This window comes from Phasianus colchicus, chromosome 12 (assembly GCF_987193195.1).
Source record: "Phasianus colchicus chromosome 12, bPhaCol1.hap1.1, whole genome shotgun sequence".
Lineage (NCBI taxonomy): Eukaryota > Metazoa > Chordata > Aves > Galliformes > Phasianidae > Phasianus > Phasianus colchicus.
Genome location: NC_143447.1, coordinates 10,540,876 through 10,561,347, shown reverse-complemented (window position 1 = coordinate 10,561,347; position 20,472 = coordinate 10,540,876). Strand labels below are relative to the sequence as shown.

Here is a 20,472-nt window from a genome sequence, read left to right as displayed (position 1 = left end):
CTTGTTAAACACTGTTGCTTTCCACAAATGTGTGGGTGGAAAAAAGATCGATGGAAAACATTAGCAAACAGAATAGTGTGGATAATAAGCACCCATCTGCTTAGAAAAGCAGAAGCTTTTTCAAGATGTAAGGCTTCAAGATTACTACATACTAGCAATGAAAACCCACAGGTTGGTTAATTGTGTGGATAAAGAAAAAGCACAGCAAATTAGGGAATGAGTTATTTTAAAGACTTGGGAAATGATTAAGTAGATACATCATTAAATGTCCTATACGCAGTGTGCACAGTGGTAACCACTGATGAGTAAGACCTTTATAAGGACCTCTGTAGTTAGGCTTGGCACAGAGAGGTGATACTTGTTGACACCGTAGTGAGTTCTTCACTTCACAGTGGGCTAAATGAAACTGTGGTTTTGGTGTTTTTTTTTTTTTTTTTTAAAAAAAAGGAACCCAACCTGCAGTAAACGCTGATCCAAGTCTCCAAACCATCAAGGAGTTTGGCTCAGCTCCTTCCCTTAACTTCGAGAAAGTCACACAGCTGCTTTAGCTGTGCTTTTGTAGCTTGTATGAGGTTTCTTTACCCTGAGGGTATTGTTCTCTCCAGGTAAGGAGAAAACAAAACAAAACAAAACAAAACAAAAACCCAAACAACTAAGAAACAAAATCATAATAAAAATGCAGCTTAATCTTCTATGTAAAAAACAGACCACAGTTTCATATATAATATCAGAGGAAAATACATGCTTGTATGTACACAAGAACTATGTTTCTTCCCATCCTCCCCAGAAGAGGGTTTTGTTCTGGTATCTTGGGCCAAACAAACTTTTGTTTAAAACTTCCTGTTACTTTGCTTTTGTAAAGTCTGGACATTGCCCAGCATTAATGCAGTGGCCAGAAAACTGGATGAGCAGCTGCTTCCACAACTGGCCCATTGCTGTTCCCCTGCCAGCCCAGTGAGCTGCCAGCTCTCTGCCTGCTGGATGCTTGTGGTCTGTGATCTCAGCTCTGTTCCAGCATCCTGGTTGCCCAGCTTGAAGGAGTGCCGCAAGGCCAGTTTTCTTTGCTGTGTCTGCCTCAGGAAAAAATGAAGAAGGAAAGTGCTGTTAAAAATTGCTCCTCAGTTTAACTCTAAGCAGCATTATCATTGCAAGTTTACACAAATCTCTTGACTGAAGTGATTCTTACTAATAACAAAATGTAAATAAATCAGTATTCAGTTTTCACAAAGAGGAGTGAAGGTGGGAGGAGGGTACAGCCCTTACATTTCTGCTGGACAAAAAGATGATCTTTTCCTTTTCCCCGACTGAGATAGGACACACTATTCTGTAGCTTTCCTTTAGTGGATTAGAGTGCTTCTCCCTCTTCCAGTCTTCTCCAGTCAGAGGCAGTAATTGTCCTTGTTAGTCTCAGATGGAAGTTGGGTGTTTTGTTGGGGCCTGAAGGGTGGGCTTCATGTAATTTGCAATTTACACCTCTAATTGAAAACCGCGTCAAAGTCACTCTAACTGCACATAACAACAACTTTTTTCTCTATGCAGATCTGAGAGTGAGTTACTGCTTTACCAAATTTGAAGATGGAAAATGTTCTGTGCCAAAGTCCCGAAACCACTCCAAACAAGAGTGTTGTTGTGCCCTAAAAGGACAGGGATGGGGAGATCCCTGTGAACTCTGCCCAGAGGAAGCAGACGGTGCGTTGTTGACTTGCTGACCTTAGTGTTGTGATAATCTCTCAGAACTGAAAGAAGACTGGGCTTCTTATAAGAAAGAATTAGGAACAATAGTTTTTCATAGCTGTTTAGCCCTAACAATTGTCTTTGCTCTCTTTAAGGTAGATGGTTTTGCAGTCTCAAAAAACATCTCTCAATTGCACTCAGTGTTTGTTTATAGGTTTATTAATATGAAGAGGAGGTGAATGTTTAGCTGTGGAAGTGTCACATACTGCAGCAGGAAGGTAATAGACTCTATTAGGAAACACCTGCAAGATGCAAATAGTTAGTCCAAGTATAGGAAGAGATGCCATAAAAATAAAATCCAAGTGTATTTTTATTTTGCAAACAATAGAACTAGATCTACACCTTAATCACTTTGTTGCATTTTGTGACTAAAATTTATTACTTTTTAAAAAATCTGACTTGCAGTCTTCAGTGCAAATGGCTTGCAGCAATAACAGAGAATGACAAAACAGAGGCCTTTATGAGGGAAAGCTTCCATGAGCTGTTACTAAAGAAATACTTTCCTTTGTTAGTATCCTCTGTAAGACTGCAGCTAAGGATCAAACAAGTCAACAGGCCTTTGTACCATCGTAGTGCAATTTGCTGAACACACTTTAATTCATACTGACAGATGTGGTTAACAGCATTACTGGTTTCAGCAATACATTAATACAGCTCATTTCACTAATATGTCATGTAGATGTTTTGCAGACAATCCACACAAAAACAAGGGGAGAAAAGAGAAATCAGATGTGCCAGCTGCAATATTCCTTCTGGGCATATTGCCTGTGTGAGTCATTCAGTTGCCCTTGGAGCATTTGAACCGATCAGCTGGAAAACTATAACACATATCACAGCTTTTTGTGGATTTGAAAACAGAATGGCAACTTCAGTCTAAGCTGAACCCCAAAATTATACTCTCATCCTACCTGTATTGAAGTTATTTCAACTAACTAGTGACTACAGATGAGATTGTATTTTCTTCAGTAAATCTAAGAGCTCTTTAATTTACAGTAGAAAAGAATGCAGTCACTGGTACTGATACTTTTAAGATGGAAATTTTGTATTTGTTTGATCCTTGAAGCAAGTTACATAATGCTCATTGTTCACAGGGTTTTACGTTTGCACACAGAGGATATCAGATGAAAAGTACAGTTAGTACATGGCTGTAAGACCATGTAAATTCTGTACTTTATGTACTATATTTCTGGATCTGAACATGAGAAGAATAAATTGCTATCTGATTGCAAAGTTCATGGACAATGCTCACCTCCATAACAGAATTTTGCTTATGCTTTTAACTTTTTTTTTTTTTTTTTTTTTTAACAGAGGCATTCAGACAAATTTGTCCATTTGGAATTGGCATCCTTGTTGGACCTGGTGATGCAAGACTGGGTAAGTGCATGAACTACACAATTGCCAATGCTATTGTTGCACCATTTTTTATCCATAGACCATTATGCCTTTCAACTGAGAATCAAAAGACATAACTTATGGAAACTTCTCTACTTTTTTTTCAATTATTTAAAAATAAATCTCAATGTCTCATATATCAGAAATTAATTAAGCATTTTTAATTTAAGCTTCTCAGACTTGCTAGGAAACTTGTGTAGGATCCAGAGCATGGATCACAGTGTACCCACCTTTCTTTCTGTAATATATGTAACCTGTTTCCAAGCTCCAAAAGTGCAAACCACAGTTTGCCAAATCCCTTCAGTACATTCTGCTCTTACCCAAGACTGATATCATTTCAGCCTCACTGGCTTAATCAAGGAGCACTAAATGGCTGCTATTTTTCTTATCTGCTTCTCTCCTTGTGGCATCACTCAGACAGATGTTTATATGACATTTAGAATCAATTTCTTTTTTTGAGTTCTGAAAGCTAGTCTGTAAGCCAGATTTTGTGCCCACAACCTAATCTATCAAAACTCAAATAATAGCATTTTTGTTGTGTGATTAGGAATGTTTCTTGCCAGGACAACACTTGCTCATTGAGAGAAGTCTAAAACCACATGAAATAAATTACACTTAATGTATTGTTTATATTTCTTGTTCAGATGTGGATGAGTGCCTTGATCCAGATAACTGTAAATTTGGCCAGTGTATCAACACAGATGGATCTTTCCGCTGTGAATGTCCATATGGTTACATCCTACAAGAAACTCAGTGTGTGGGTAGGTATAGCTGCTTCGTCTTCCATTTTAAAAGAACTCCTGAATTGCTAAGTATGACATTAAGGACGTTATGGAGATACATTATTCTAACATAGTCTCCATCCGTGCCAGTGATCAAAACCTGACTAGGCAGGGCTTGAGCAACCTGTTCTAGGTCAGTCTTCCTTTGGTTGGGAGCTTGCCCAATAAAACCTCCAGTGGTCTCAAGTGTCTGTAATTCGGTAGCTTAAATGAGTTCTTGTGTTTTGTTGTTGTTGCTTACTAGAGTTTTGTACCTTTTAGTTGAGAATAACTGTGTAGTCTTGCCTTGATTTGTTTGCTTGCAGATACTGATGAATGTGCTGTTGGAAATCCATGTGGAAATGGAACTTGCAGGAATGTGGTGGGAGGTTTTGAATGTACCTGTGTTGATGGGTTTGAGCCTGGACCAATGATGACCTGTGAAGGTGAGACTCCCATGTGTTAAGGACAGCCACTGCAGTTGTGTGCTGAAACAGCTTCCTTGTTTCAGAAAACAATCAAGGAGAGTAAAGCAGCTTTAAAAGTCTGTGGAGGATTTCTGAAATGCTAAGCAAAGGTGAAAGTAGAAAATGGACTAGTTGGGTTTGTTAGGAAAGAAACAGAATAAACAGTGTTAGCACAGTACTATAAAATTACTGTGGTAACCCCTATGTTGAATATTTTTCATGCTTCGGTCTCTTATTTCAGAAATTAAAAAGTGAAAGTGTACAAAGAAGGGAGCAATAAGGAAGATCAGAATTATAAAAGGAGCACACAGAAAATTAATTAGAGTAGAATCTTTCAGTGTGGTAAATGTGGTTGAAGAGATATATGATTTAAATTTATAAAGCCACAAATAGCGAGGGTACCAGAACTAGAGGGAACATGTTAGACAAACCAAAGCAAACATTTTTATATGTATAGTGCTTACTTAAGTAGTGAAACTCTTTGCTGCAGAACATTAGAGAGGCCACAAATATAAATTGATCCAGAAGGAGTTTGCACAAATTTGTGTGGGAATCCATCGGTGAAAATTAAGCTTGATAGTTTGGATGTGGCTTTTGGCTATGGAAGTCCTTAAACTGAGAGGCTGTATCAGGGGAAAGATCTCTGCATACATGGTGCATTTTTTTAAACACTTTTCCCCTTAAGTTATAGCCAGAGAGAGGAGAATGTCCTAGGACATTCTGACACTCTTATCTGACCTGACACAGCTGTTCTTCAATTATCTGCCACAATCTAGTTTGCAAAGCCATACAAAAGAATGGTTCTGTTTTTGCATCAGCTCACATTACTTTTATATACAGTTTATAGAGCTTCGTTTACTTCCCTGTGGAATTTGGTCAAAAGCTCAAATTGCAGAGGAGTTAGCAAAGTGTAAACATCATTATATGACAGTAATTATTCAAGTAGCCCAGAGTGTATGTAAATGCACTTTCTAGTAAGAGCAATGTTTTAAGGAATTCAGTGTATGAAGAAGCTGAATTAGTGAATCTAGCATTTAAAAATAAGTAAATAAAAAAAATTGAGAGGTGAAAAAGATACAGTTTTAACTTACAGGATTTTGGCAACATTGATCTGGAAATCATTTGCGTTGGCTGTTTGTCTTTGGAGATATTGAGACTTTCAGGTAGCTGTGCAAACATGCTGGCACGCCTGATGCCTTTTCCTATACAGAAATCCATAACAAGTAGAAACGTGAGTCCTCAACAGTTAAAATTCAGCCCATGTTAAATTGGGATCTTTGGCTGTAACTAAAACCTGTGTGTTCAAGTCTGCTGCATTTTGCAAAAGCATGTTTCACTTCATGTGGTCTTTGCCACTCTGAATCCAGATGTCAACGAGTGCATTCAGAACCCTCTGCTCTGCGCTTTCCGCTGTGTGAACACTTTCGGATCCTATGAGTGCAAGTGCCCTGCAGGGTATGTTCTGCGAGAGGACCGGAGAATGTGCAGAGGTAAAACTCCTACCAGACTCTTACAGTTGTGAGTTAATGATTTCAAGTTCCTGCAGGGTTAGGGCTCTGACTCACTGCAGTAATGGGACAGAGTTTGAATCCCAGGAGGTAATGGAGTCGGAAAGAATTTGGGACGAAATTCTATGGTTTGCATTACACAGTTGATTCTATTATGTATTATATTACTATCCTGCCTGTAAACCCAGACATCTGCATAAGTGAAGTCATATCAGATGATATGGAGCTCTCTTGCCCTGATGAAAAGGGCGCTTGGGAGAAATGAATTTGCTCTAGACTGGTATATCTGGTAGAAAGTGCTAAATTTGATTGGATTAAAATTCCAAAGTCAGAATTTCTTATTATGAATTTCCAAGAACATCTCTCCATATAATGAAGTCTAAACCTTGTGTTTCAGATCAGAATGAATGTGAAGAAGGCAGTCATGATTGTGACTCAAAACAAATGGAGTGCAAAAACCTAATAGGCACCTATATGTGCATCTGTGGACCAGGTTACCAACGCAGGCCAGATGGAGAAGGTTGTATAGGTAAGTGGCACTGAAGTATTGAAGCTTTTGAAACCCACAGTCTCTCAGTAGAGCTGAAAATTTTGAATTTAGCAAAACATTAAAGAACTCAGGGGAAGAATTATGCACCTACCTGCATACTGGATCATCAGTGCTATACACACATCGTTTTGCTGTACAGGTGTTCACACATCTGGGCAGGAAGTAGAAAATCTGGCTGTGGCTGTACAACTAGCTTGCACTGCTGCTGATGAATTGCTCATGGTGAGCAGAGAATTGGGCTCACTGTTGTAAGCTTGTTGATCTTTGTTAAAAAGAATAAGGGTAGATCTGAATTGTAAAACTTTGGATGACATTAAGAAGTGCAGCTGTAACTGTGAACAATTTTGAAAACCATTGAGGAATATTTTGAAGTGATAACTTAGAAACAACATCTGTAAAGTGAGCTGGACTGCTGTCTTTCCTCTGAAAATTGAATAGAATTTTTATAACAAAAATAAATAATATATATGCAAGTTTTATAAGATAGAGTGTTCAGCTTAAAAACTCTGTAAAAATTCTCTAGTCTGCTTTAATACAATAATGGACTTGATTTTTCCCATATCATTTAAAAAAAAACAGATGAGAATGAATGTCAGACCAAGCCTGGACTATGTGAGAATGGTCGGTGTGTAAACACAGTGGGAAGTTACAGATGTGAATGCAATGAGGGATTCACAGTCAGTGACACTCAGAACGAATGCCTTGGTAAGTCCAACAGTAACACCCTAATGAATAATCACTTTGGTAATAGGAATTCTGTTTTCTGGGAGTCACGCTAGCTGGGTTTTTTTGGCAGTCAGATGCGACTCTTGTTTTAGGCTGCTTTACAACTTAGTGAGTTGTCTCATTTTGCAGAAGTGCTCAGAAGCTTAAACTTAGAAATATAATAGTGAATAAACATGGTCTTGAATTTACATTCCTGCAAGAAGGGGCCTTTTTAACTAGGTGTCCTCCTGCAATTTCACTCCTCCTGTGCTAACTGTATGCCTGCTTTGATCAGTCATGTTGGGTTGGCTAGCTGTGCAAGCTGACAGTGGGGTGGTATCAGCCAGCCTGGAATTGCTCTGCCTTTTCTCTGGGTCTGATTTTCAGCAAATATTTCTTGTCTGGAATCAAATAGAAATGTATCTTTTTGTAAGCATAATGTAACTTGTGTTCCACCTTTTGCTAAATTTCCTGTCTTCTTTGTTTCCCTTAGACGTTGTGCTCTCTTTCTTACTGCTGGTAGTCTTTCACTCTCAGTTGCACAGTCCCAGGGTGAAGTATGCCCTTTCTTTTATATTTCTGACTAAACTCCTAATATCTCATGACCTTCTGGAGGTCATTGCCATTAGGATTCTCTGTAATGCATAATTTGTCTTCCAGACAACAGGGAAGGCTACTGCTTCACTGAAGTCTTACAAAGTATGTGTCAGATTGGATCAAGCAACAGGAACTCTGTCACCAAGTCTGAATGCTGCTGTGATGGTGGCCGAGGCTGGGGGCCAAACTGTGAGGTCTGCCCCTTCCCAGGCACTGTGGCCTTTAAGAAGCTTTGTCCTCATGGTCGGGGATACACGTCCAATGGAGCAGGTACTGACTTACCTAGAAAACACCACCTTAGATAATTTAAATTTTTTGGATATCAGTCCAAATTTTCTGAGAGTTTTCGTGTGGAGAGAACACAGTCACTTGGGAGGAGGAAAAGCCAAAGGCCTTTGATGAGAAGGCATCAAATGGCAGATATTTATTTGTTGTGCTGGCTGATTCCCACTCTCAGGTGGGAATCTGCATTCTCGCATTTAACTTGTGGGTACACATCAAGAGCTATTTGTGTACATGAGAGCAAAGTGATGTTTGATTCATGGAGGTTAATATATGATCAGTTCCACTTGTTTGCTTACACTTACAACTTACTGCATTTGAAAGTTAGATTAATGCTCCATTTCGTATTTTTCCACTTAACATTTCTCCTAATCTGTTCAGTGTTTTGTAACGTAGTTTTAAAATTTCTGTAGTGCTTTTTAATGTCAGATCACGAGAACCTACTGTAACTTTACAAAATTAGCTCTTTATGATGTTCTCTTGTGAACTAACCTTCATTTAACTGCAGATATTGATGAGTGCAAGGTTATCCATGATGTCTGCAATAATGGGGAATGCATCAATGAAAGGGGGTCTTACCGTTGTCACTGCAACCTTGGCTATACTACGGATATAACTGGCACTCTTTGCATAGGTAGGTTTTTTCATTGTGTTCTATGAATATGAAGTATATTATGCTGCATGTACATAAAGCTTATTAATAAGAGATAGCTTGTGGAAAGAAATACAAAAACTTTGAAAAATGAGGAAAGAAATGTCCTTCATTAAGAGGTTTTGAGCATTTTAAAAAACATCACAAATGCTGGTTGTTACCTGGCTGTTATCTGATTTTGCTTATTTTAGATCTGAATGAATGTAATGAGTCCCCCAAACCTTGCAATTTCATCTGCAAAAACACAGAGGGGAGCTTCCAGTGTTCATGTCCGAAAGGGTACATCCTTCAGGAAGATGGGAGAAGCTGCAAAGGTAACAAACAAGCAATTTATTGCAGAAACTTAATGTTTCATGGGCAAATACTAATCCAGGAACATTTAAATAGGGTAAATCTTTACAAATGCTAGTTATAATAATTCTAATAGACTCCAGCTCAAAGATGAACATTGTTTTCAGTGCACTGTCCAGCATCAACAGAGTTTTAACCTACCTCCTCTGCATTGTGCTGAATAAAGGACAACATTGGAGGAGAGACTTTGAAACATTCATTATATTTTCACTTATTTCTATATCTTCTTACCAGAGCTTTGACTGAAACTACATAAGCTTGAGCAGCGATTCTAAATTTGGCATTCTTCAATACAATACCATTTTGCAATCTGCCACTGCTTCTCACGTTGATTGACTACAGCTAGAGCAGGCATTATAGTATAATAGCATCTTACAGACAGATGAGAGTGGTGTCTGTAATCCTGCATTAGCGCAGACACTACTATAGCTCTGAAGTCCCATTCATAATGTGAGGGGCTCCATGTTCAAGGAAATGGATGCCAGTGTGGAAATGAGATTTAGACTCCAATACCTTTATCTGATACATTATTTATTTACAGTCACTTCTGAGTCCAGCTGAACTGTCAGATCCTCTCAAGGAAACAAATGAAAAATGTTTGCTTGTTTTTTAGATCTTGATGAATGTGCAACAAAGCAGCACAACTGCCAGTTCCTTTGTGTCAACACTATTGGGGGTTTTACTTGTAAATGTCCTCCTGGATTCACTCAGCACCATACAGCCTGCATTGGTAAGTGATGTGAGAAACACAAAAGAAACAGAAGCACCTTAGGTCTGTGGAAATGTCAAATGAAACTACTTCCAGCAAAACACACTTTCTGATCTGCATGTTGGATCTTTCTGCTAATAATCCTCTATTACTGGTGTGAAGGTGTGGTTGTCTGAAGACTAGAATATCAAACTACACATTCTTGGTGAAAAAAAAGGAAGCATTTCCCTTCCCATAGCTGTACTTAATTTTTTTGAAATTAAATTATCAGCTCTTCTGTAGTAAAAAGTGAGCTGTTGCTAATGTTTCTTTACTGCTTGTCACAAATCTTTTATTGTCAGCATTGCTAAATCATCATCTTTACTATGAAGAATAAAAAGTAACACTCAGACTTTGGTTTCCTTCAGATAATAATGAATGTGCTACTGAAATTAATTTATGTGGGGCAAAAGGTATTTGCCAGAATACTCCGGGAAGTTTTGTGTGCGAATGTCAGCGTGGCTTCTCACTCGACCAGACTGGGCTTAGCTGTGAAGGTAGGTGCAGCACAGAGCATTTAATTTCGTCTCTTCTTGCTTTCCTACATCTTTTCTCATCCTGCTGTTATCCAAGGAGGGATATATGGTGTAAGAACCAAATCCTATGGAGTATGTTCAGATTGAAGGGAGGGTGGGATTTGGAAGTCTATCAGCAGGGACAAATTTCTCTTCATGGGTCTGAAGACATAGATAACCTGTGGGATTCTAGAGAGCTGTTATCTTCTGAGGATACTTCAATTTAGTCTGGAATGTTTTAGTTTAAGAATCACAAGTTCATTGAACTTCTGTCAAATCCTGCCTGGATTTCTGAGGGACTCACCGAGGACAGGAAGTCTTGCATCTGCAAGGTGACCTACTGGTCTTTCATGGGCTGTTGACTTTATTTCTCTGGGTCCCTAGAGCCTTTTCACGGAACAGGGTTTGGTTTGCTTTGAAAAAAGTTATCTTGGCATTGCTGGGTTTGATGCTTTGGAGGTTGGATCCTTTGAAAAGCCTTTTTTGGCTTTCTGCTCTCTGCTCCACAGCAGAATGCAGTAGCTATGGAATCTGTGGGTGAATTTGAGCCTTTGGTTTTCTGCCATAAGTTCTTGCTGTAGAACCAGAACTCCAAACCTGAAAGGCCTGAAGTGGTCTCCCATTGCCGTTCAGGGTTTTGGAATATCCTGCATTATCCTTGTACGTATGGATGATTACTTGTAACACAGTTTTCAAATTAGTACAATTTGAGCCTCTCTCCCAGAATTCAGAGTGTATCTCACCTTTTTAGATGTTGATGAATGTGATGGAAACCATCGGTGTCAGCATGGCTGCCAAAACATAATTGGAGGATACAGGTGTAGCTGCCCACAAGGATATCTCCAGCATTACCAGTGGAACCAATGTGTTGGCAAGTCATTTTTTATAGTTTACGTATGGAAATGCATGCAGCAGCAAGTCAAGGGCAATGGTTCAGTTTGCCATATACTTTTTTCTGATCATAATTTACTACATTCAGTGGAGTTACATTTTAAGTGAGTTGTCCTGTGAAAGGCAGTTGGTTTGAAACAGCCAATAGCTCATATCCTGGCTCAATAAGGTAAGTACAAACAAGGTGAGCTTTGAGGGTGCAAGATGTTGTATTGATTTTGAGGAAAAGTGCATTACTCACATGTATCTGTGAACAAAGGAAGTCTTCTCAGCCATGCAGCAGTTTCCAAACTGAGAGTTAATTGTTGGTTAAACCTGACAGATTCAAAACTAAAAGTTCGGGTTGTTACATCGTACAATTAGACTTCTGGACTAAATAATTTTAAATTCTATTAAAATCTTACTCAATCTGTGCTTTTATCATTTGTTACAACACCTACAGCAAGTTTGCTGTGTGTAAGCTCTTTACAGAATCAGTCATTCCTCGTAACTGACTAAAGCTGCTGCCATCTGTCTATAGACAATTCCTTGCAGCTTTGGGATAGACTTTAGTAACAAGTGCTAACAGCTTACCTTTGGTCATAAGCAACAAAAGCTAGTGCTCTTCATTTATTTTAAGAAGTAAATACACTGGAAAATTAAAATGCATATTTCTTCCTTGTCTAAAATTTGGTTCTCTGAGCTCTCTTAGATGAGGCTGCATGTGCAAAGGCTGCATCGCTGTGGGGTATGACTTGAGCAGATAGAACTGCAGGAGTCATGAGAAATGTCTCTGTATCTCCCCATAGCATGTAGCATGTTCAAACAGAAGAAGCACTTCAGTAAGTTTTCCTCTAGTGACAGCTTTGTGCAGTTTCAGTTACGTCTAATGGGCTTCACATCAGCTAGTCTTGTGTAGATAGCGGAGATGTGTTTGATTACTTCTTTGAGAACAAAGAGCTTCATATCTCTTTGTTTAGCTTTCTTTGCTTTCAGAAACATAAAAATGCCTTAGCTTGTTAGCACTGTGGTGCTCTGGGGAGATCTCTGTTTTTCATTGTGCTTACCAAATTTCCTGATGTTTTATGCAGTCCTTGGTGTGACATTTGCTCGCTTGTGCTCCAGTGCTTAATGCTGATTGCATGCAAGAGAACAAGGAGAGAGCTCAAACACAGAACTGCCTTGAATGCTAACTAAACTAGCAGAGCATAGAGTTAAATTAGAATCTAACAATTGGCACGAGAGAAAAATCAAACAAGCCTGTAAGAACTACCAGTTCTGACTGCTGGAGGACACTATGGAATGTGAAAGAATGCAGCTCTTCTGCAGTTTTGCAATATCCTTGCTGTTTCTGAGTCTTCCTGAGTGACACCTTTAAACTCAGTGCATTTCTAGCCTGGTTTTCAAACAAGGTGAACTCTTTTATTTTATCTTTTGTAACCATGGACTACTGTTCAGGCAGGACTATCAGTTTCTGAATTCTCAGGCCCCAATGAAAGAACACTTTAGCAACAGATACTTATCACCAGAGACTTCACTAGGGAAAATGAGACTTGAGTGCCATAACTAGGGAAGAACTTGGCTAGCACTTTCACCTTCTTGGACATGGGGCAGTCCAGGCAGAAATCCAAAACTGTGGGGCATGAGACCTGGTTTCATCACGGGCTCATGGCACCTCTCATTCCTGCTGAGGCTGAGCATGGCAGAGCTGTGTGTACTGGAGTGCAGAACACCAGAGTGCAAAGCTGACACCTGATGGCACAGCCTGCATACAGTCCAAGGCTCCTGTACCTTTTCCCCAACAATCACCTAAAATATGGGAGCTAACCTTGGTGATGTCCACATTCTATCTGCTGTGGAACAAGGCAAAGTGAGTGTGTATACTTGTGATGCAGCAAGTTTCTGTGGTTCAAACGTTCATTTATGGAGTTGACCAAATTGCTATGAATTCAGCTGGGTTTGGTATGTTGAGTATTGAAACATCAATCTAAGTTAATGGCAAAGCTTGTATGGGCTTAGTTAGAATTCAGACCCAAGTTTAACCCTTCAGGGTCCTCACATGTTCACTTTTGATGTCTGTAATTATATACTTATGATACTTTTCTAGATCTCCTGGGCATGACATGGGGGAAGAATCCATGTAATAGGCATTTCTGTAACAATTCCTCCATATTACTTTGCAATTCCAGCTCTGCAAACAGTTCGTGCCTTTTTTAGCTTATTTGATGAAGTGTTCAGGAACTTTTGATGTTGCTACAGCACATATTTAGATAATCACTGAAGAATGCTTTGGTTCCTCCCATGGCTTGTGCTGTGTGTGACTGCGTCCCCTGCCCAGACAATTCTGTGGAACACCCTGCAAAATCATGCTGCAAAAAGTAGAGCATTGCTTTTAAACAAAGAACAAACAGTCACATTGTTTGGGAAAAGACAATAATGCTCTGAATAGGCGCTTATTCTCCTCTAACCTGGATGTGTGGGTTGGAGATGCTGCTCTGGGCTTTGTATGTTTATCCATGCAGGGATTTTCAGTGTCTGGAAAAGGTGTCAGAGCCTAATTTCCTCTATTTTTTCTTTGATCTTGAGTAGATTATGGGATTACTAGAATGGGATTACTAGGATGGGATTACTAGACCAGATTCTCGACTGTATAAGGTTTATCCTCTTTTTTTTTTCTGGAACAAGAAATGTTCCCTCCTCTGCTTCTCAGCTGTTGAGGGCACAAACTGACATGGTATGATATGGTATGAGACATCTTCAGTAGAGTAGCCCAGGTGTTGCTCTACTGTCTGGTGTAGTCATCTCATAGCAGCCAAGGTTGAGGCCAAGCCCTGCTCTTTGTGCATCTGGTACGGCAGCACATCTTTCTGAAGGGGTAGGTTGGACTGACCTGAGAGTGGAAGTTAACATGGTGTGTTCTTCTTCCTTTCCAGATGAAAATGAATGTCTAAGTGCACACATTTGTGGAGGAGCATCTTGCCACAATACTTTGGGAAGCTATAAATGTATGTGCCCTACCGGATTTCAGTATGAACAGTTTAGTGGAGGTTGCCAAGATATCAATGAATGCGGTTCTGCACAAGCCCCATGCAGTTATGGTTGTTCAAATACTGAAGGTGGCTATGTCTGTGGATGTCCACCTGGTTACTTCAGAATAGGACAAGGGTAAGGGATTCTCATTTTAAACTAACAGACATAAAGGTGATATAACTCGCTCCCTTCTCTGTAGTGTGGAGCAGCAGAACCAGGGTGTTATCACTGATGAGAGAGATGGACAGGACTGTGGAGGTGCTCAGCAGTTGGATTCACCTGCTTCTTTTGGAGACGGAGGAGCTACATGGTTTTAGTGTTAAAGGAAATCTGGTCACAACAACCAGATTCCATAATCCCTTTTAAGTTACTGCTTTCACATCTCTCTTGCACACCCCAGCAGCCAGCCAAGCTATTTGAGCTCACCTCTTGGGAGCTGACACCTCTCACTCTGATTTGTGGTGTACCACGTGTCTGTTTTAAAAGCAAAGCAAAACAAGCCTTGCCAGCTCCAAAGACAAATGATATTATACAAGTGGTGATTGGAATTCCAATTTCATATGCTCTTACGTTCTTGTATGTTTCATATTCTTACGTGTTCCAAATGAATTACTTTTTGAATAAATGTCTGCTTTATCAAGGAAACCAATTTTCACTTGCCTCAGTAGGAGTGTTAGGGCAGTGCATCATGTTGGACCAAGCACTAAACTGAAAAGCAGAAAGATTGTGCTTTAAATTTTAGAAGTGACTAAAAGCTTTGGGATGCTCACTTGAACTACATTATGGAAGACCCCAATTCTCAGATTTTTCAGCCCCTCGTGAAAATTGGTCACTCTTATTGCATTTCAGGTTGGATGACAGAAATAACTAACAACTTCTTAGAGCCTAAACTGGTGTTTTTAAATCTGTTACATATTGGCAGGCCTCTTTTAGACAAAATCCCATGGAACAAATTCTTGAAATCAAAGAGGTAGTTGCTTTGTGATTCAATGAGAATTTTGCTTGCTTAATTGGACAGAAAATTTCCTGGGAAATGAGTGCAACACAATTTCTTCATTATTTGTATTCACAGTCCCCAAATTTAGCTTTTGTTAAGATAACTGTCTCACTGGAATTAATTTTGAATTTCTTCCTTCCTTAGACACTGTGTTTCTGGAGTTGGGCTAGGCAAAGGTCAAGGACAAGAACTTTCACTCAGCGGAGAAGTGGATGACAACTCCCTCTCTCCAGAAGCTTGCTATGAATGTAAAATCAATGGCTATCCCAAGAGAGGAAGGAAGCGCAGAAGTACTAATGAAACTGCAAATGAAGCAGAGGTAATTGATCCTTGGGGGGGAAAGGGTTTGGTGTTATCTTATGAAAGCCAGTCTTGGATTGATGAATGCCAAGAAGCAATCACATGGGAAAAATTTATATCCCTAAGTAGACCAGGGGACTGGTTTTGGACACAGGGTTTCTAGGACAGGGCTTTCTGAAATTGTTCTGTCACTGTCAGGCAAGGGTTGTCCCATGCAACCCTTTGATTCCTACTACCTGTATTGCATCAACAGTAATATAAACACCCACCCAGATATCCTGAAGGCAGTGCTCTCACCTGCAAAACGGGCTCTTGATGTAAGAGGATGGCAGATATGTAAAGCATTTGTGTGACCTTGTGGCCAGCATGCAATGGACAGGGTGGATGGTGACCTCTCCAAGAAGGATCACATTGTGTCTGGGTCTAGAGCCCACACCAAAGCAAACAAAGAGCTCTGGATGTGAACACTGAACTTCGAGGGAGTCCAGGGCATCCCAGTGCTGTAGCTCTTCCTGGGGCTCATCCACACACTCACAGTCACTCAGGCTGCCAGCCTGGGGGCAAAGCTATCAGTGAGATCACATATTTTGCTCATTGCTGCTCCAGGCAGAATTAGGGAGACTGAGCTTCATCTGTCATCACCTGGAAGTTGCTAGGGACAGAGGCAGGTTTCTGTTTGCCTCTCAGTGGGATAACTGTGTGCCAGTGAATGTGTAAAATCTATTGCAGAGCTCACCTAACTCCACTTCTTTCTAGCTGTTGTCATTGGTTTCTTTTATATTAACCAAACATTAACAAGTGGTTTCAGCACTGGGACACAGTGTGATTGAGGTGGTTGTAATTGTGTTTGTTGTTCTGCTGAGCTTGTCACACATTGTCCCAAAGTCTCTCTGCTCCCAGCATGAGTGCAGAAGTTGTGGTAGAAGTGCAATCTTAGAATAGTCCCTTGCATTACCTGAGGCTTATTTTACCTCAGAATACAGGGTCAGAATGCCCAGTTGAGTCATTCAGTCCAGTGTCCCACACAAGTCACTACACTTAAATCTTTTTCCGACCAATTAAATGTAGGCTTTAAAAACAATAAACAGCTTGCAGGAGAAATGTCGCCAAGTCCACAGTCATTCAACTTCTCACTTCTTCATCCATTTTATGGCAATAGTGATGTTACGAATGAAGGGATCTGACTTGATCTAGCCAGAGAAGCATTAGGTCATGGTAGGTATCAACTGCAGTATTTGCCATTCAGCTAAAAGTATGTGTCCACGTATGTAAACATGTGTGTTTCATTCAGAATTTAATAGAGATACACTGAACACTCTTGTACAAAAGTGTTGTTAGACTGTCAAGACCCTGAGCTGCCGTGTGTGTTCTCTTCTCATATGTATATGTGATAGAGCTTGCTTTTCCATACATGAATACAAGAGATCCAAGGGCAAGTTAGCTGTTTCCATTCTGTGCTCAGTGTACGGCTCTGGGAAAAGCAAGAGAGTGTTTTGACCAGAAGAGTGGACACTTGATTTTGGGCAGAGTGTAGTTGTAAACTGCTTCTTCAGCACGTTCCAAATTTCTCTGTGCTTGGTGCTGGTTAAGGGCATTTGTCTGAGGTGATGTGCATCTTCTTTTCAAAATCATAACATTTAGCTGATGTGCTATCTGAAGTGTTTTCAGTCTGCCCTTGCAGTGTGATTCACACATACAAGACTTGGGAAGTACAGTAATGTCACTCGGAGGTGGGGGGGTAGTGCTGCTTCTCCAGCAGCCTCCCCCCAGTTCCACGTCTAAACAGAGCGAATATCACAAAGTAGAAAACTCCTACCTAAACGTCATGCCTCTCCCATGCTGTCTTCTGTGCATCATTCCTGTTAGCTTGTGATTTCCCCTGACAGAGGGGCAGAACAACAGGCCTTTGCGGAGTGTAGGACATTGGGCACAGACACTGAGCACAGCCAGATGTCAGGCAGCAGGACCCAGATGGAGAAAATGTGTGCCTTCCATTACCATGCAGGGGTGGTGTCAAAGACTCCACTATTCTGACAACCACTAAGCCTCCAAGAATGGTTTAGACAGATGACTTTATAGAATCTCCTTTTCAAAACTATTTCATTAATAATGGATGAGCTGCATAAGAAATACACATACAGATGCCTGTGAAATGTTCTCTGACAAAGGCAGCTAACATCATTTGTTCTTGTGCAGGATGAGCAAGAGCTGGAGCCTCCAGTCAGTCTTGCCAGCTGGGATATTGAGAAAGCAGCAGTCTTTTCTATCAACATCTCCGATCTCAGTAACAAAGATCGCATCCTGAAACTGCTTCCTGCCCTCACAACACTGACAAACCATAACCGATATTTAATTGACTCCGGAAATGAAGATGGTTTCTTTAGAATCAATAAGAAGGACGGAATAAGTTACCTTCATTTCACAAAGAAGAAGCCAGTGCCTGGAAACTATTCATTACAAATCAGTAGTATTCCACTCTATAAAAAGAAGGAACTTAACCAGCTTGAAGAGAAACATGACAAAGACTACCTCAGTGGTGAGCTGGGAGATAACCTGAAAATGAAAATTCAGATATTGCTTCATTAATTCATCAACCAAAGACCAAATAATTAAACCAAAGATAGATAGGTAGGACTGAATATTCCTCCCACTCAGATTCTCCATATCATAGGTACAATCTTACATGAGTACATTTGTATGAACGAGCACTATTATATTATTACATAAACAAGGTACAGGATGAATACCCTAGCTCAAAACAACCACTTTCTCAGGCTTTTAACTGTAGCTGAGCTACCTTGATATGTTGAATCTTGAAAACTGGGACTTTTGCCTTTGGAAGTTGGCCACTGATGCTGAGACACGTCATCATTTCAGCAGAGGTACAAGAATGTGCTTTCAACTGATGGACAGCTCTATTTTTGTAATTCTTAAACTTCGCTTCTCCAACTACAACTTACTAGGTCAGCCATTTATGATATCCATTTGGTGCTAGTAAATTTTCAACCTAGATTTATAAATGCACTGTAATATTTACACAACTTAGAAGCCAAAATTGCCATTATTCAGTCTAAATACTTCAATCAACCAAAGTTAGCTCAGTAGTTTATCTCAGTTATGCCTATAATACATTACATGTAAATTAAGTGTGTGTATACTGTAATCATGCTATTTTTATCAATGAAGCATTTGTAAACTAGATTAATAATACCCTTAATGTGAGGGTTTGTAATGGTGCTTATAAGACCAACTACTTGTTAACTGTATACACAAACCTGATGATAAAGTTTCTGTGACTTGCCAAAATGCACTGAGGTCAGTAGGGACCATTAAACATTCTCAAAAGTCAGATGACAATCAGTGCCATCCTACGCCATGACATTATGTAACATGTCAAGAGTACCCATAGTCATTCATATCAGCAAGGGTTCAATGTCATAAATGTCACAATAAAACAGTTTTTTTTTTTAGTTTATTCTGTGGCTTTGTGTTCTTGCTGAAAGTGATAAACTGAATTCTTACATTTCAGGCATTTTTGTTAGGGTTTGTTGTCTGTATGTGTGCACAGGTGATTTCTTCTTGAAGGCATGCTGCTACTATTTGTTTACTCTTCATGCAAAGGAAGAACAGAGGAAATACAGAAAGCTTCGCAAATCTAAGCAGCAGTGGAACTCTAAAATAATTGTATGGCTCCAGAAAGTGCATTAGAACATTTCTGTTGACTTTACCTGAATAATCAAGTCAGTCAGTAACTTTGACGGCCAAAGCATGCAGAAGTGGATGCTAAGTCACTGTACAGAAAAAAAAAACCAAACACATTCAATCATATGAAAAGTCTTTTGCTAAAACTGCCTTGTTTTAAATATTCAATTCTTTTACCCCTACTTCAACAGCTGCTTTCAAATAATCTAAGACTGATCACAAAGGCATAACCCAATTCCAAAAGCGGCCATTGGTTGTAGATGCATTTTAATGTGGAAGGAGTTATTCAATGATGCCGGTGTTCTCGTATGCTCAGGTGCTGCAGTCCATCATTTAGCAGCTGAAGAACATTCTACTGAGATGTGATGCTTGAAAATCTGGGGCAGAAATGCAGCAAATGGTGTCACTGAAAATACTGATTGGGTTGCATTGTAATTGATAGAGGGAACATACACTGAGCCAAACTCATTTTGAAAAGGAAATGCACTGTAACAATTTACCCCCAGTTGTATTGTTTTCTGTAATTCAACTTCAGCTCTTGGATTTCTTTCTGCTTAACAAATACAAGTATACAGAATGGAGCTGGTGCATGTGCACGGGGTTACTTTGATATCTATAATAGACTATGTCTGGATTTTACATGTTGATGTGCCAAAACCTTGAACGGTGTTTTATTTCCATATCTTGTGTAACTATGGCAAAATATAATCAGAGCTTTACAGTTGTATGTGCCACTTCAACTTCAGCAGGTTGGGATTGGTTTTTTTTGGTAAGATTGTATGGTTTCTGGTTAAACTGTATGGTTTGAGTATTCTCTCTCCAGCCCTCAAATATTGAGAGGAACTGAGAAGAATGGTTTCAGAAAGAGCTATCAGGACTCTGTCAAGTGGTGTTGGTTTCACATTTAAGCTGCCTAATAACACCTTAACATGCTAAAATTTCTTTGATGGTGTTCCAGCAGCCCCTGCCTTGTCTGCACAGTTCTGCAAGTCATCTTTGTTGCACTGCAGAAATAAGGACATAAGAGAGTACTGTTATTTTGTCCTACAGGGAGGAGACCAATTTGAAGTAGTTCTGTCCTTCCATGGACTAAAAGATAAATTTCAAATATTTAAAACAAGCATCTCTTTTAGTGGTTTAAAGATGCAAAGACCAATCTTGCCTGTTAGTTTTAGTTGCCATATATGTATAATTATTTACATTTGCTTGAATTTCTGCAGTTTTCTTGAACTCTCAAAGTAGCACAAAGGTTGCATGAAAACATTGCATGAGACCTGCAATTAAAAAGTGGTTTTAACCTATAAGTGTGAT

General features: G+C 39.7%; 1 protein-coding gene across 2 annotated transcripts in view; it reads left to right on the top strand.

Annotated features, from left to right (window-relative positions):
- Positions 1 to 18,934, top strand: part of FBN1 (fibrillin 1) — a 148,106-nt gene extending 129,172 nt beyond the window's left edge. For both annotated transcript variants that reach the window (XM_031587628.2, XM_090148912.1), the window contains 16 exons: positions 1,540 to 1,689; positions 3,043 to 3,108; positions 3,771 to 3,887; positions 4,214 to 4,333; positions 5,722 to 5,844; positions 6,260 to 6,391; positions 6,992 to 7,117; positions 7,778 to 7,984; positions 8,505 to 8,630; positions 8,840 to 8,962; positions 9,613 to 9,729; positions 10,116 to 10,244; positions 11,014 to 11,133; positions 14,066 to 14,297; positions 15,304 to 15,478; positions 17,656 to 18,934. In XM_031587628.2, coding sequence (XP_031443488.1) covers positions 1,540 to 1,689; positions 3,043 to 3,108; positions 3,771 to 3,887; positions 4,214 to 4,333; positions 5,722 to 5,844; positions 6,260 to 6,391; positions 6,992 to 7,117; positions 7,778 to 7,984; positions 8,505 to 8,630; positions 8,840 to 8,962; positions 9,613 to 9,729; positions 10,116 to 10,244; positions 11,014 to 11,133; positions 14,066 to 14,297; positions 15,304 to 15,478; positions 17,656 to 18,045 — 2,453 coding nt within the window. In that variant the 3' untranslated portion in view covers positions 18,046 to 18,934. The remainder of the gene's footprint in view (positions 1 to 1,539; positions 1,690 to 3,042; positions 3,109 to 3,770; positions 3,888 to 4,213; positions 4,334 to 5,721; positions 5,845 to 6,259; positions 6,392 to 6,991; positions 7,118 to 7,777; positions 7,985 to 8,504; positions 8,631 to 8,839; positions 8,963 to 9,612; positions 9,730 to 10,115; positions 10,245 to 11,013; positions 11,134 to 14,065; positions 14,298 to 15,303; positions 15,479 to 17,655) is intronic.
- Positions 18,935 to 20,472: the final 1,538 nt, after the last annotated feature.